The following is a 15898-nucleotide window of genomic DNA, read 5'->3' as shown; positions in this document are numbered from 1 at the left end:
TTTCCTTTGGTGTCCTCTAGTCCTTCTATTATGGGAACTAATGAAGAACTTTTCTTGATGCATCCTCTCCACCCCACTCATGCTTTTATAGACCTCTATCCTATCCCCCCTCAGTCTCCTCTTTTCTAAACTTAAAAGTCTCAGTCTCTTTAGCCTCTCTTCATATGGGACCTCTTCCAAACCTCTGATCATTTTAGTTGCCCTCCCCTCTCCCACCCTCTCTCTTCCCCTCTCCCACCTCCTTTTCCCAGTCTCCCCGAGTTTTGTTCAATAAAGAGAGATTCTATTTCTGACCACACGTTTTCTTTATTTTGTACATCAAGAAGGGGGGCTAGGGAAGGGTAAGTGGAAGGAGGTGAGGGAGGAATGGGGTACGCGCCCCCGATGGGGAGGACTGGGCTGGCTCTGCGGGCTTCTGGGGGTGGAAGCTCTCCTGCAGCCCCCCAATTGCCCCCTCTCCCCAGATGGCAGCCTGTGGCAAGTGCAGCCGGTCTGATGGACGAGTGCTGTGATGTGCCCAATGTGGGCACTCAGGGCACTCCAAGCCAGGACTGCTTTGTAAGCGGGGCACCCCTGAGAACTGTCTGTCCGGGGTGGGGGTTGGGTCCCTTTAATCACAGCCCTCGGCTAGCCTGAGACAGCAGCTCCACGCTCTCAGTCCTCATCTGATGTCCTGCCGGCACTGCTTCTGGCCATCCTTAAGCCCGATTCAGGGTCCACTTAATGTGGACATGCTAGTTCGAATTAGCAAAACGCTAATTCAAACTAGTTTTTAGTTCTAGATGCGTTAGTTCGAATTAGCTTACTTCGAATTAGCTTAGTTCAAATTAACTAATTCGAACTAAGTTAGTTCGAATTAGCGCTATAGTGTAGACATACCTTAACAGTATGTCTACACAGCAAAGTTATTTTGAAATAACTTTCCTAGCGACTACAAAGCCAAACCACTATTTTGAAATTAATTCGAAATAGCGGAGCGCTTATTTCGAATTTGGTAAACCTCATTCCACGAGGAATAACACCAAATTCGAAATAGCTAAATTGAAATAAGCACTGTGTAGATGCTTATTTCGAAGTAGGGGACCTCCAGCCCTTCCAAGGTGCCCTGGTGGCCACTCTTAGCACAACCAGGAAAACTCTTCTGCTCCCCCCCCAACCCCGAGCCCTTAAAGGGGTAGACTCTGGCCACAGTGCCTGTGCCCGCTACAATCCTGGCAGCACAGAGCCAGCAGTCCGTGTACCTGGCCCAGCATGAGCCAGCAACCCAGTGGCACCAAGCCCTCCACTGCTCCCCAGGAGCAGGCTGGCAGCAAAAGGCAGGCACCTTCCTGGTCTCGTGCGGAGATTGTGGACCTCATTGAGGTTTGGGGGAGGCCTCCAATGTCCACGATCTCTGCACTAGACGCAGGAATGTGGCAGTCTACAGGAGGATGGCTGACAACCTGGCCACCAAAGGCCACATGCGCACCCAGGAGCAGGTGTGCATGAAAATAAAAGAGCTGCAGCAGGCCTATGCCAGGGCCTCAGGGGGCAGCTCCCAACTAGGGGCTCATCCGGACCCCTGCCCCTATTATGATGCCCTGGACCACATCCTGGGGGTCAGACCCTGGGGCAGAGAGCCCTGCCCATGACACGGAGGAGGAGGAGGAGGAGGAGGAGACCAGCCGGGAGCCACAGGAGCCTGGAGGAAGCATACCCTGCACCCAGGACCCCCAAGCCATCCCAGCAAGCCTGTCGCCGGTGTCATCCGAGGCCGGGGAGGCCTCGAAATATGAGTGACATCACTGTCCCCTTATGCAGGGGGAGGGAGGAGAGGGAGACCAGGGACCATGCATGTGGGCCTTGCTGAGTACACAGCAACCTGTGCATGTGCCCTGCCACGCTGGGCATGTGGCCCTGGCTGGCTGCCACACAAAGACCCTGGCCTGTTACCCACACGCATGTATGTATGAAGGCATGCTCCTGACCCCGGGGAGGAACACTGCACGATGCTCTCCCTCCATGAGCCCCCTCTATGCAGAGGCAGGGCACATCTCCTTTCCCCCCAACCCCCACACTAGATACAGCACAGGGGCATAGGTGCAGACCTGGGCCAGCTCACACTCCTGGGGATAGCTGGACATGCCGAACTTCGCCTGTGTGCAAGCACATCGGCTCTGATGGTGCGGAGACCTGCCCTCCTCACCGTGCAGAGGCAGGCTGGGCTTCACCCACTGCGTCCCCAGTGAAAACTGACCACTTCTCTTGTTTCTCCACAGCCACAGCAGCTGCGAGTGCAGGGCGCACCACCCTGCCCAGGACAGCCTCCTGCACCTGGGCCAGCAGGCTGACCCGTATCCAGGAGGAGTACCCGCGGCAGCACTGGGGATCCTGCGAGGCCAGCACCGCACCCTCGACCACTGGGTGCATGAAGACCTGCAGCTGTGGTGGGAGAGCTGGCAGGAGCTGCTTGCCCAGGGCAGTGCCATCTCTGACCACCTGCAGACCCTGGTGCAGAGATTGTTGCCTCCTGCCACTCCAGCCCCAGCTGCCGCCCCAGCTCCATTCCTCCTCCCACTCCTGCTTCCCCTCCCGCTTCTTCCTCCACCCGCCCCACCCTCCATAGCCGCTCTCCCCCGGGGATGCCAAGGCCCCCGCACCCGCAGTGCTGGAGACAGGTGGACCAGCAAGACCCTCAACCCTGAATTTCTCCTCCCCCTTCCTCCCTTCCAGCTCCCTCCTCCCAGGCTTACCCCTCCCCTCTCTCACCCTCTCGCCTCCCCTCTCCCGCCTTCATTCCCTCCCCACCCCACCCCAGTTTTCTTCAATAAACATAGTTTGTTTTCGTCAACACATGTGTCTCTATTTAATGGGAAGGGGGGTTAGGGAGGGGTCAGTGAAAGGACGTGAGGGTGAAATGAGGCACAAGGTCTCAGTGAGGCACACCCGGGAAACTTTAGTCCTCCTCAGGTGGAAGCTTTCCTGCAGGGCCTCCCGGATACCAACAGCCCGCCGATGGGCCCCCGGCTAGCAGCCATGTGGGGCTGCGCATACAGGCCAGCCAAGTGGTCGGCCTCTGCCATTCAGCCCGGCAGGAAAGCCTCCCCCTTCCTCTCGCACAAATTATGCAGCACACAACATGCTGCCACCATATGTGGAATATTCCACTCGGATGGGTCCAGGCGGGTGAGGAGGCATCTAAAAATGGGCTTTCAACCAGCTGAACACCCCCTTCACCATGATGTGGGCCCTGCCGAGCTTGGCATTAAAGGCCTGTTGGGAGGGGTTGAGGTGTCCCATGTAGGGCTTCATCAGCTAGAGTTGTAGGGGATAGGCCACATCCCCCACCAGGCACACAGGCACGTCCACATTCCTGAACATGATGTGGTGGTCGGGGAAGAAAGTCCCGATGTGCAGCCTTTGGCACACGAAGGAGTTGCGGTAAACCTGTGTGTCGTGTGCTTTGCTGGACCAGCCCACATTGATGTCCACAAACTGGCCCCTGTGGTCAGAGACAGCCTGCAGCATGACCGAGAAGTACCCCTTCCAGTTGATGTAGAGGGAGGCCTGGTGGTCTGGGGCACGGATGGGGATGTGTGTCCCGTCAATTTCCCCCCCCCACACACACAGTTGGGGAAACCCAGGGCGCCAAACCACTCGATTACTGCATCTACATCAGTGAGGTGGATGATTCTGTGGAGCAGCACTCTGTTGATGGCCTTGACCACCTGCAGAGGAACACACAAAACCACCGAGAGTCACTAGGGTGCCAGGGTGGCTGAGAGTGCTCCTTCCCTGCCACTGCCCTGCACCCCCACTCCCAGGAGCAACCTCCCCTGCAATCCTGGCCACCATGGGCAGCCCATAGTGTGGGTAGGACAGACCAGACCCTTCCGTTGAGGGGACTTGCACCACTTCTCCCCCTTTTCCTTGGGGCAGTCCATCCCCTCCTCACACCCCCAATCCTGGCACAGTGGCTGGAGATTGCCATACCTGCATGAGCACTGCTCTGACAGTGGATCTCCCCACACCAAACTGGTTTGCTACAGATTGGTAGCTTCCAGAGAGCGATGGTCACCCACTTGTGGATGGGAATGGCAGGTCTCATGTGCATGTCCCGTCACTGCAGAGCAGGGGCGAGCCACTCACAGAACTTGAGGAAGGTTCCCTCTTCATCCTGAAGTTCTGGGTCCACTGTTGGTCTCCTCAGTGCTCCAGGATGATGTGGTCCCGCCAGTCGCTGCTGGTGTCCAGACGCCAGATGCAGCAGGGCATGCAAACATCCGGGAGCTGCAGCTGCTCTCCTTGTCCCTCAGGAGGGTCCAGAGGATGGCGTGAGGGTTGGGCAGCCTGCAGAAAGCGCAGCCAGGCTTGCAGCAACACATCCAAAATGAGCACCAGAGTGCCCAAGTCAGAGCAACCAAAGCAGACAGAGATAAAAATGCTTTGCTGTCCCTCAGCGAGGTAGGCAAGCAAGCAGGGAAAGCTGAGAACTGGCTGTCCAGGGGGGTTCCTTTAAGCACAAGCCTCAGATAGCCTCAGGCAGCAGCCACACAAAGACCTGATGCCCTGCTGGAACTGGTTTCAGCTGACCTTAAATGTGATTCAGCATCCAATCAGTTTTGGATACACTATTTCAAAATATCAAAACGCTATTTTGAAATGCATTTTGTATGTAGATGCGTTATTTCGAAATAACTTATTTAAAATTAACTATTTTGAAATAAGATATTTTGAAATAAAGCTGTAGTGTAGACATACACTAATGCACTGCTTTGTGGAGAACTACCAATATGCACAATAAGAGCACGTCTATACTTACCGCAATAGTGACGCTCCAGAGGTCAAGCTTCTAGTGTTCGATTTAGTGGGTCTGGTATAGACCCATAAATCTAATGCTGAGGGCAGACCTCACCAGCATCTGGTACTCTTCCTTTTGCGAGGAGTAAGGGAAGCCACCTGGAATGTTTGCTTCCATTGGCCTCCCACTGTGTGGATGCTGCCAAGACATTTTGCATAGCTGAAGTTGCGTACCTTAAGCCGACCTCCTGGACTAGTATTGCAGGCCTATGATTGCAGCTGGGCTAGATCTCTTGAGCAGACATTATGGAGCAACCTGGGAGAAGAGAAATTCAGGCTTGCCTTTTCCTGCACATTCCAACTAGTTGAATGGTGTGCTGGCTCAAACAGGCCGATAGTAGATTCCTGAGAGAAGGCATGAAAAGTGTGATAATGGCAAATTGGGCTAGGACATGCTGCATATTCTGTGATAATGAGAAGTATAAATTAAAATCATCGGAATTTTAGGGTGCCTTCAAACAGAAACTCCCAATTCATCTGAATTTCCCAGAAGTGAGAGAGGAATTTCTCACTTTAATGTTCTCTCTGAATGGCAATGATCTTATTGTTGTTCTCAAATGGAGAGAAAAGGTGGCTGAAGTAATATCCTGTATTGGACCCACTTCTGTTGGTGAGAAAGATAAGCTTTCAAGTTTACAAAGAGATCTTCAGATGGTGTAAACTAAGTTCAGATTGTGGTTCCTACTAAAAGACTCTTAATTTAAAGGAAGATAGGTGTGGGGTTGAGAAGAAAAACGTTGAGTGTGGTGGAACACATAAATCTAGCCTGAGCGATGTCCAGACCAATGGATGGTCATGTATAAGTTATTTTAGTTAATGTGTTTCAATTGTGCTCCTCTGCTGAATCTTTGTGATTGAACTCATGTTAATTAAGACATTTGACTTTACAGGTGAAAGGATACAAAGAATTAATTAAAAAGAAAGCCTTCTCTAAATCTTCCCTAAAATAGTTCATAACATATGACATATGCAGAATAATGATGAGATATAAAGCTTAACAGCATTCATTCAGAATGCTGTGTAATTCATGGTGCCAGGTGTGAGTAATGTGACTGTCTAAATCAGTGCTAATAAAATCCCTGTACATGTGTATATACATGTGCACCTGAACAGTTGGTAGACTTCCCTTTTATTGCTCCTGTCTTACAGGAGTGGTATCTAGCCTAGGAAACAGGTATGTCCCAGTCCTTTGCCTGTTACCTAATCACATCCTGAAAGTGACAAAGACCAGAAATTAATTCACTGTTTAAATATATTGCAGGAGAAGAAAGATAAGAACAATGCAAACTGGAAAGCCAAGTGACTCTTATCCAATCGTGTCCAAAGCATAAACTCCTATTTAGGTCAACACGTTGTTGATTGAATTTGGAGACTATGGACTTTATTATGCCATCTGCTGTATTGCGTACAAATGACAGAACAGTCAAGTTGCTCTTTGCAATAAGTGGGGGAGGGGAGACTATGCAACTTTTATTGTATAGATTGGCCTGGGCTGTGCCTCAAGCCCAGTCTAAAAAGCAGCTTATGCCGCATAATGCAAGTAATTTAAACAATGAAGAGGAGGTGGCAAAAGAGAGGAAGCATGACTAGACACTAAGCCCTAATTCCTTGTTAATCAGCACATCAGAAGGAACAAGCTAAAGCTGCTCCAACATGCCCAAATATGTCTCTTCCTCTGCTCTGGGCAGTTGGAAAATGGAGAAAACAACATTGGGTTGAATCATATTTCTGTCTAACAGTTTCTGATGTGATTGTTGCCATAGTAGATAGGTGCTATATATAAACTGGAATAGAAATCTTGTGACTAAGAGGGCCCAATTAAAGCACATTTATTCAGTTCACAAAACTTCTCTCTTACCTAGACTAAGTTTTGAAGAAGCTACTTTTCACTCCACTACCCTTCACACAATACCACATTTGGGAAATTGGACTGTCAATACCCTCTGAAAGAGATGTAGAATTGGGCATGCTCATTGATGGCAGAGCAACTCCCCACATGTCCCAGTCTCCTGTAGAGTTTGAAAAATTAATAAATATCATACAGGCAGTCCCCGACTTACACGGATCCGACTTATGTCGGATCCGCACTTACGAACGGGGCTTTTCTCGTCCCGGAGCTCACGGGCGGCGGGTCGCCACCCGTGTCCTCCAGGGCGAGAAAAGCTTCTCCCAATCTCCCTGGTCTGCTGGGGGGGGTCCAGCAAAGTCGCTGAACCTCCCCAGCAGACCAGGGACACCCGAGCAAAGCCGCCGCCTGGGCGGCTTTGCTCGTTTGCCCGGGAGCAAAGCTGCCCAGGGGCGTTTGCTTGGGGGCAAAGGAGCAAAGCCACACAGGCGGCGGGGTCCCTCCGCCTGTGCGGCTTTGCTCGGGTCTCCCTGGTCTGCTGGGGGGGGAGGAGGCGCAGCTAGTGCGCGCCCCCCCCCCCCCCGCAGCAGACCAGGCTTTTGTTGCGGGACGCCTCGGGTAGACCAGCTGGGGTGCTGCCGGGTTGGTTCTTTGGGAACCTACCGGGCAGCACCCCAGCTGTTCTATCCCAGGCTCCAGATTCAGCAGCTGTTGAAACTGATCAGGCTGATTCCAGGAAGCTGGGGGCAGAGCAACTCTGCCTCCGGCTTCCTGTAGTCAGCCCCTGGTCAGTTTCAGTGGCAGCAGCTGAATCTGGAGCCAGTTCCGACTTACATACAAATTCAACTTAAGAACAAACCTACAGTCCCTATCTTGTACGTAACCCGGGGACTGCCTGTACTTTCAAGTAGGAATAAGGGATCTTCCGGAAAAGGGCTTATTTTCCACAAGATCCTGTCTAGACTGGCGCTTTTCTCCGCAAAACTCCGAGCCGGAAAAAAGCGACAGCCATGTTCATGCAAATGCCACGGGGGATATTTAAATCCCCCACGGCATTTGCAATTCCAACTGGTCTCATTAGCATCCCTTTTCCGGAAAGGGGTGCCAATGTAGAAACAGCCCACCAGTACAGTGCAACCTACAAGCTTTATTAGATCAGAAGAACAATTTCTGATTCTTAACCAGAAAGTCTCTCAAAGTGTTCTGCTGTTCTCTGTTGTACATTGCCTTAGAACAGGTTCAATAGGAGCTCTGCACATTCACCTTCCTCCTTGTAGTTTTCTTTTATATCGTATTTATCACATCACTGGCCTATGTTTTGCAACTGTAGTTCCCTTTTTTACTGTTTGTCAGAAACATTCAGCAAATAAACAGGGATCAGTTCTTGTTTTAGATCCAAGAACTTTGGTCGATAAGATTCCCTCAAACCCTGCGTCTGAAATAGATTTCAGATACTCCCCATTTTTCCCATTGCTGGAACTCTACCACAGTAAATAGCTGTAATAATGGTTTCTGCCCCTGAGAGCAGCACAACTCGCTCATTGAAAACCAATTCCCTACAAACAATTTATCTGTTCAATACTATTATGGTTACCACTTTTACAAGATTATAATACATTTTGTACAAAATGTGTCTTGTGAGTTATTATTTGAAAACTCAATTTGCTGAACACTACTTTCCTGTTAAAAATGTATGCATCAACACTGTATAAGAAATTATTAGATTCTATGTATCATTGTTTTAATATGCTCCAAGGTTCAGACAAGCAGCTCCTAACCAATTTTTCAGAGACGAAGGCTCACTGGCACTCCAACCAGATGTTAAAGAGCAAACATCTACTTAGGAAGCCATTTTTCAGCAGAAAATTACATCTAATTTCAGATGTATCAGCGGCAACAGCACAGGTGGCAGGTGGGAGCCCGTCTGCGAGGGAAACAGCTGATACAGAGACAGCAAGGAGGTGGGGGGGATGCGTGTAGTTGAAAAGATTAATCGATAAGCCTAGGCTTATCGATTAATTGTGTATTTGACTACACATTGACATCCCTAGTAAGCAATTGTGAACAACAAAAGTTGTCAATCAAGTGCAAGTTTAGACATAGCTAAGTTATTTATAAATAGCTAACTAGTAGCTCTCAATATTGTGTGGCTGAGACTAGGAGCAAGCTATATGCCGGTGTGTAAGCAGAACATGGAGTGGTGGTTGTTCACTAGCAAAGTGGTGTATCAGGTATCCCAGAGTAGAGAATTAAGGGGACACAGCTGTTCAATACTCCTCATTGTACCCCGGGGAAAGTCACAGCCATGTTTTTAAAAGGGAATTTTCACAGACTAAATTTGTATAACACCTTACCTAGAATCAACTACCATGGCTAACAGCCATATTGGAATCCAAGACAATTATTAGATCATTCACTGTTTCAGAAATAGTGAATGAACAGTGAATTTGTTGCTCAAATTTTAGAGCTCCAATCTTCAGACCCAATTTTCCCGGGTACATTTGGCTCAGTCAATCTCCACTTAAGACTAATTAGACATTTCAGTTTGGGATTGCCTATTCTATAGCCCTTTTAGCATGTCTGATCTAATAACTTATATACTGTATTTAAGATTGTGTCAGCTATCCTTATATACATCATATATCCTATTATATAATCTATAGCCAAACTCCAATTACTGTTATTTAACTTCCCAGTTCTAAACTTAGCATCTGATCCTTGTATCTCCACAACCTTTGCCCCATCAGTGTGGTGATCCCCATTTTCCTATATTGTGGCAGAAACTTTTGCTAGATACCTTCAACTGTCTTTGTCTGCCTTAAATGTATAACAATCTGTTTTTGTGGCTGCTCTTACCATAGTACCAATAATGCAAAACCACCAATTGCTCTTTTTTTTACAAACCAAATGTATGTTTGAATTGTTCAGTGAGATCATGAACTAGATCAGAATCCACTCTATCATACATATTAGATACAGAACTGTACTTTCAGATATAATGCTGATCAGATTACATCTTCCACGGTACTGGTTGCTCCCTCTTTTGGTGAACTTCTGCAAAGTTCTATGGAAAATTCCAGTCTCTGGTCTCCTTTTGCTGATCTTGATCTGCAAGTCCAACTCCCAGCATGTATTAGGATGTAAACAAGTCAACTATACAATTAACCGATAAACCTAAGCTTATCAGTTAATCTAGTTGACTACTTACATTTCTCCCCTTATGGCCTCTATTTGAGAGGCCACAAAGGGCGGGGGGAGGGGAGCTGGTGCTGGGGGGAGCCAGCTTAAAAGCAGTTTCTCTCCACCTGGCCGCAGGGGAGGCTTCCGCAACACAATCTCTGCCCACAGGGGCCCCCAGTTCCCTCCACTAGGACCCCCAGCAGAGGGAGGCAGCAGTGAGAGGTAGCCCTGCCCCCAGGGACTATAGATACAAAACTGGTCAAGATAGTTATGTCCACAGCAGACTGCAAAGAACTTAAAAATGACCTCACAAAACTGGGTGACGGGGAAACAAAATGGCAGATGAAGTTCAATGTTAATAAATGCATAGTAATGCACATTGGAAAAAATAATCCCAACTACACACATTGTGGCAGAGCTCCGGTCATAGCACTGGGTCCCACACTTCCTTGTGGATTTTTATTATGCCTCAGAGGCTCACAGTGACACCCCCCCCCACTACTTCGTCTATTCCAGAGGCAAAGGTCCCCACTTAACAAGCCATCTTCATCACAGGCAAGTCACTAGCTTGGGAGAAAACCCTTCCATGATCCTAGAGTCTCCTTCCCCCACGTGGCAGCCTACCAGGCATGGGAAGGATTGGGGGCACCCAGTCCAGCCGTTACTCCAGGTTCCAGCCCAGGGTCCTCAGTGGCAGCCACTACTGTGGCTTTTGCATTTATTCTACAAAATAGTAGCCTCCCCCTGGGCCATTTCCCTCGCCACTCCCACAGAACCTTCTCCTTGGCACTTTGGTAAAAACCTCTCTCAGTGCTTCTTCATGCTGCACTTCCTCCCCTCTGGTCTATCACTCTTCTCCTCCCCCCCACACCCCCATACCTGAGGGGCAAACCTTTTATAGTCGACCAGCAGGCCTTAACTGGCTGCAAGTCTCCGATTGGCCTGCTTCTGCAGGACAACTCTGAAGGATTCTCAGGGGTCTGACTGTCTTGGTTACTGAGCAAAAGTCTTTGGCAGCCTATCCAGGAAACAGGAACCCACTCATCCAACTCCTGGGCTGTTGGAATAAGGAATAAGGGACCTTTCGGAAAAGGCTTTATTTTCCGAAAGATCCCCGTCTAGACTGGCGCTTTTTTCCGGCAAAGCCCCGAGCCGGAAAAAAGTGGCAGCCATGTTTATACAAATGAAGTGGGGGATATTTAAATCCCCCGCTTCATTTGCAATTCCGACTTGTCTCATCTGCATCCCTTTTCCGGAAAAGGGGTACAGTGGTAGACACAGCCCTGGTGTACCTACTGTCCACCAAACTCCTGCAGCCCACTGCCTTTGATCTGCCACAATATAAAATGATAGGGTCTAAATTATGTTACTACTGAAATGAAAGATTCTGGAGTCATCATGGATAGTTCTCTGAAAACATCCACTCAATGTGCAGTTGCAGTCAAAAAACATATAGACTGTTGGGAATCATTAAGAAAGGGACAGAAAATATCTTATTGCCTCTTTATAAATCCACAGCGCACACACATTTTGATTAGTGTGTGCAGATGTGGTCACCTTATCTCAAAAAAGGTATATTGGATTTGGAAAATATTCAGAAATGGTAACAAAAATGTTTAGGGGTATGGAATGATTTCTGATAAGAGAATAATTAGACTGGGACTTTCCAGTTTGAAAAAGAGACAACTAAGGGGGATATGGTAGAGGTCTATAAAAGCATGACTGATGTGGAGAAAACAAATAAGAAACAGTTATTCGTTCCCTCCTATAACAAGAATTAGGGGGTCACCCAATGAAATAAGTAGCAGGTTTAAAACAAACAAAAGGAAGTATTTCTTCACAGCGTGCACAGTCAGCAAGAGGATGTTATGAAGGCGAAGACGATAAAAGAATTAAAAAAAGAACTAGATACATTCATGAAGGATAGGTCCATCAATGGCTATCAGCCAGGATAAGCAGGGATGGTGTCCCTAGCCTCTGTTTGTCAGGGATTCAGAGATAGGGCATGGATTACTTAGTGATTACCTGGTCTGTTCTTTTCTTGTGGGGCACCTGATATTGGCCACTGGCAAAAGACAAGATACAGGGGTTTGTTCTGATCCAGTATCGTCTTTCTTATGCTGTCATAGGCTTCTGATTGGGTTTCTTGTTTTTCTCTGGGTTCTTCTCTGTCCTCCCTTCCCCACTGTTCTCCCCACCATCTACGTAAACACTGCTCCAAATCTCCTGGACACACCTTTCATCTGAGATGGGGCTGATGCTTACAGGTATGTTCACTTTAATGTGTGACCCTTTAATATTATTGGCTATGACTAGACTGCCCCCTCTTGTGCAAGAAAATATGCAAATGAGGCAAAGTGGTGAAAATTGCCATGCCTCATTTGCATACTTAAGCTGCCATTTTTGCGCAAGGGACGTTTGCGTAAAAAGGAGCCATCTACACAGCTCGTTTTTGCGCAAAATCTCCCTCTTGCGCAAGAGCAGTTCTTTCTGAAAAAAAGCAGCAGAACAGCTCTTGCGCAAAAGCCCCTAGTGCAAAAAATGGTGGCTCATTAAGTAAGCAAATGAGGCGTGGCAATGTTCAACTCTTTGCCTCATTTGAATATTCTCTTGTGTAAGAGGGGGGTAGTCTAGACATAGCCATTAGGGTTTTAACTCACCCCTTTAAATTCCACCCAACTCCTAATAGGTCAGGGCCTAGTGTACAATCCTGGTTCAAGAGGGATGCTCTTTGGCTTTACAACATCATAAGCAGTCTCTACCGCTAAGAACAGGCACTGAGTTATATGGGCCTGTGATGCACCAGGTCCAGAAATACTCTTTGCTCAGTCCAGGCTTCACCAAAGTTCACTACCTGCTGTTTCCTGCCACCCGATGTGTGTGCCCTGGCCCAGACTGCCGTTCCCAGCTGACTTAAAAATCCTTGGAGGGCCCCACCATCCCTACAGCCGAGCTTGAGCCCCACAGCTGCCGGCATATGGCTTCCCGTGCGCGCTGCAGCACAGGGAGAGGGTGTCTGCAGGGCGGGTGCTTCTCCAAGGCATTCTTGACGCCATCAAAATTTCTGCCCCGCTGTCCCCACCATGCTGTAAGTTGCAATGCCCCCTGCACCACCCAGGGGCAGTCCAGCACTTCCAAACACCTGCGCAGGGTCAAAGAAGCATCTGGAGCCAGAGGCCCGCCGGCGTGGGCACCACTGTGAAAAAAGAAGTGCACGTGTTTGGCGGCGGGGGTGTGTGCGAAGGGGGAAAGTACTGTCCTATAGGTCCCCCTATAGGGGACGCTGTAGCGCAGAGGATCAGGCATTCGCAGCACAACAGGGCCGAGTCTTCGCTGCCTGTGACAGCCTCTTGTACACGGGGTCCCGCCCAGCCCCGCAGAGAGGCTGCCTCGCAGCTCCCACTACAGCGGGGCTCTAACCTCCCCAGGGCGGGAGCTTCACATGCGCAGTCTCCTCCTACTGCCTCAGGCCCCGCCCACTTCCCGGGCGGGCTCCGCCCTGGGCGCCTGCACGCCTCCAGGCCCCGCCCTCTCCTCGCGGAGCTCTGGCACGCGGGGAGCGTCGAACTGTGTTTTGTAATCTCCTCCGCCCCTTCCCCCACGCCGTGCCTCTCAGCCAATGGAGAGTGCCCGTTGTGGTCAGCTGACGCAGCTTTTTATGTAAGCCAGCGGCGGGGATTCACCCGCCGGTCTGCGCCGAGGTTTGAAAGGGGGTAACGGTCTAACGACCCCTCCGTCAGGCTGTCGCGCTAGGGCGCGCTCGTTCCCCGGTCCCGTGCCCCTCCCCCTGCCGCCAGTGCCAGCACAGGGCCGTGCGCAGAGCCGAGCCCAGCCTGGCGAGGAGCCGGAGCGGCGCGGCGAGCGCCACACCCCCTTGTGGGATCCGGGCGGCTCGCGGGGCAGGGTGGGGGCTCGCAGCAGGATGGCGTCGTCGGTGGCTGTGAGCTCGGAGGGGTCCCCGGAGTCGGGGGGCAGCGGGCGGCCCCGCGGGGAGCCCGAAGGGGAGCAGGAGCGGCTGCTGCGGCGCGGGGAGCTGCTGGCCCTGGGCAATCATCTGAAGGAAGCGCTGGAGACTTATTCGGCGGCGCTGCGGCTCGGGCCGCCTGCGGGACCCCACCGCCTCGAGACCCTCGTGGACTGCCTGGTGCTGAACTACCGCTTCCGACAGGGGCTGGGCGGGAGCCGCGGTCAGGGGACTCCGGGGGAGGGCGGCGGCGGCTCGGCCGCGGGGCCGCTGACTTGCTGCGGCTGCCGGGGCTTCCTGGGCGAGCCGGTGACCGCCCGGTGTGGGCACAGCTACTGCCGCCTCTGCCTCCGGAGGGAGCTACGCTCCCGCTGCCGCCTGTGCCGGGACCTGTTGCTGCCAGCCGGGCCGCCCCAGCTCCGGACCAGCGTCGTGCTCAGTCAGTTGGCGGAGAAGTGGTTCCCGGCCGAGTGTGAGAGGGCAAGGACCGGCAGCCGGCTGGGGGAGCTGTTGAGCCAGGGGCGCTTTCGAGAGAGCCTAAGCGCCGTCAGCCAGGCCCTGCAAGCAGGTAACGGACTGGGGTTAGGGGAGCTCAGCTCTGTAGCCCAGGGGGCGCTTCGGTTGGGTGACACGACAGGCAGAGTCTTGGCTCCTCGGCTGTGTCGCAAGGAGCTGGCTTTTCTTGTCAGTCCTCTGACGCTTCGTCTTCTCCCTGCCCCCTTTCTCCCAGTCCCCTGTCTAGCCCGCCAGGAATCAGTCGGGTACGAGTCGAAGCTGGGAATGAAGTAAGCTGCTGAAATCACGAGGGGAAACTGGCGCAGGGTTCGGCCCTTTGAAACAAGCCTGACGCATGCTAGAGCTCCAGAGATGACTTTTGCTAATGTTGCTAACTCCCCAGAGGAATGAGTAGGGAGAGAACCAGAAACGTGGGGCTTTCTGAGGAGTGGGTGGTGAACATGTGAGGGTTATGTGTGGAGTGGGGCACACTTGCTACAGCTCTACTCCACACTATTTTCCCAGCATAGCTGTGCCCTCCCTCTAACATAGACGTTGTTGGAAGGAGATGGTCTCTCAGAACCATGCCAGCTGTATTTGCTTTCGTTACAAAGAAAGGCCTTTTTTCTTAGCCTCTCAAGTGTGTCACTAAGACAGTTCCCAGCAGGCAAGGCCTAGTTGCATAAGCAGATGGGATATGGAGGGGGACAGGTTGTGTAATGCTAGTGACATCACAGATGGGTGTGGTAGAAGTTTTATAATACTGTACACTGTTGGGAGAGAAGGCAGGGGGAAATGAATGGGTGTGCTTGGATTATTATTGATCATTGACAACATGCTTGGGATTGCACAGATTCCTGTCTAATCAGTGAGGTTGGTGTAGGTCATCTAGGTATTTAGAGGTTATAAAGGTGGGCAAGATAAAACATTTATTCAGAATAATGCTACATTTCCTCTAATGGTGCCTTAACCAAATTCATTCTTCCATTCTGAAATTAAGTGCTGGTCTCTTTATTTTCGCTATGGTTGATCAGAAATTTAGTCTTGTGTGTTTAGCAATGATACCTTTATTAACACTAAGTTTTTAATATTTTGGCAGTGTATATGTGGAATTGCCAGCTGCAGGAGGGTGGGAGTTTAGATATCAAGCTAAACAGATTCATTTGATATCGTTGTCTCTCTGCATCTAACATTTCTCCCCAGTATAGATCAGAAATTTTAGAATAAGCTGTTGTCAGAATCAGATCTTAAACGGGAGTGTTGCAGACTATTTCAAACATCTTTTGGAAGCATAATATATGTGGTTGTAAACTGTTTCACTTATAACAGTGTCCTAAATTAGTTTTTAGTACTGTTGTAGCATCCTGTGTAAGTGGAGCCAAAGAAGCATGGAGTGTCCAGAGGGATTTATTTTCTAAATAGAGACTTCTTAAGAATTAAAATAGTTAATTTTAATGATCTAGTAATGACCTAGAATTTAGCATTGCTAGGGAATCCAACAAATAAAGCATAATCTAAATGGGTTTCGGATTATAAATGGGTCACTATACTTATAAATGTTTTATATGGAAGAC

At 50.1% G+C, this 15898-nt stretch overlaps 1 protein-coding gene and 1 long non-coding RNA gene across 3 annotated transcripts in view; one reads left to right on the top strand and one right to left on the bottom strand.

Annotated features, from left to right (window-relative positions):
* Nucleotides 1-299: 299 nt before the first annotated feature.
* Nucleotides 300-5178, bottom strand: LOC149524514 (uncharacterized). 2 transcript variants are annotated; one of them, XR_016349408.1, is made up of 3 exons: nucleotides 4802-5178; nucleotides 3973-4329; nucleotides 300-3707 (listed from the first exon to the last, which is right to left on the bottom strand). It is a non-coding gene; the product is annotated as an uncharacterized LOC149524514 (long non-coding RNA). The 2 variants fall into 2 exon arrangements; XR_016349409.1 differs by having other exon boundaries at nucleotides 5014-5178.
* Nucleotides 5179-13421: 8243 nt separating this feature from the next.
* LONRF1 (LON peptidase N-terminal domain and ring finger 1) overlaps nucleotides 13422-15898 on the top strand; it is a 29074-nt gene continuing 26597 nt past the window's right edge. Inside the window, exon 1 of the mRNA XM_025179944.3 lies at nucleotides 13422-14397. Within this exon, the coding sequence (XP_025035729.2) occupies nucleotides 13788-14397 (610 nt within the window). The 5' untranslated portion in view covers nucleotides 13422-13787. The remainder of the gene's footprint in view (nucleotides 14398-15898) is intronic.

Source organism: Pelodiscus sinensis, chromosome 4 (genome assembly GCF_052426305.1).
Source record: "Pelodiscus sinensis isolate ZL-2025 chromosome 4, ASM5242630v1, whole genome shotgun sequence".
Classification (NCBI taxonomy): Eukaryota; Metazoa; Chordata; order Testudines; family Trionychidae; genus Pelodiscus; species Pelodiscus sinensis.
The sequence above is the reverse complement of the archived record's forward strand: the minus strand, read 5'-3'. Positions and strand labels throughout refer to the sequence as shown.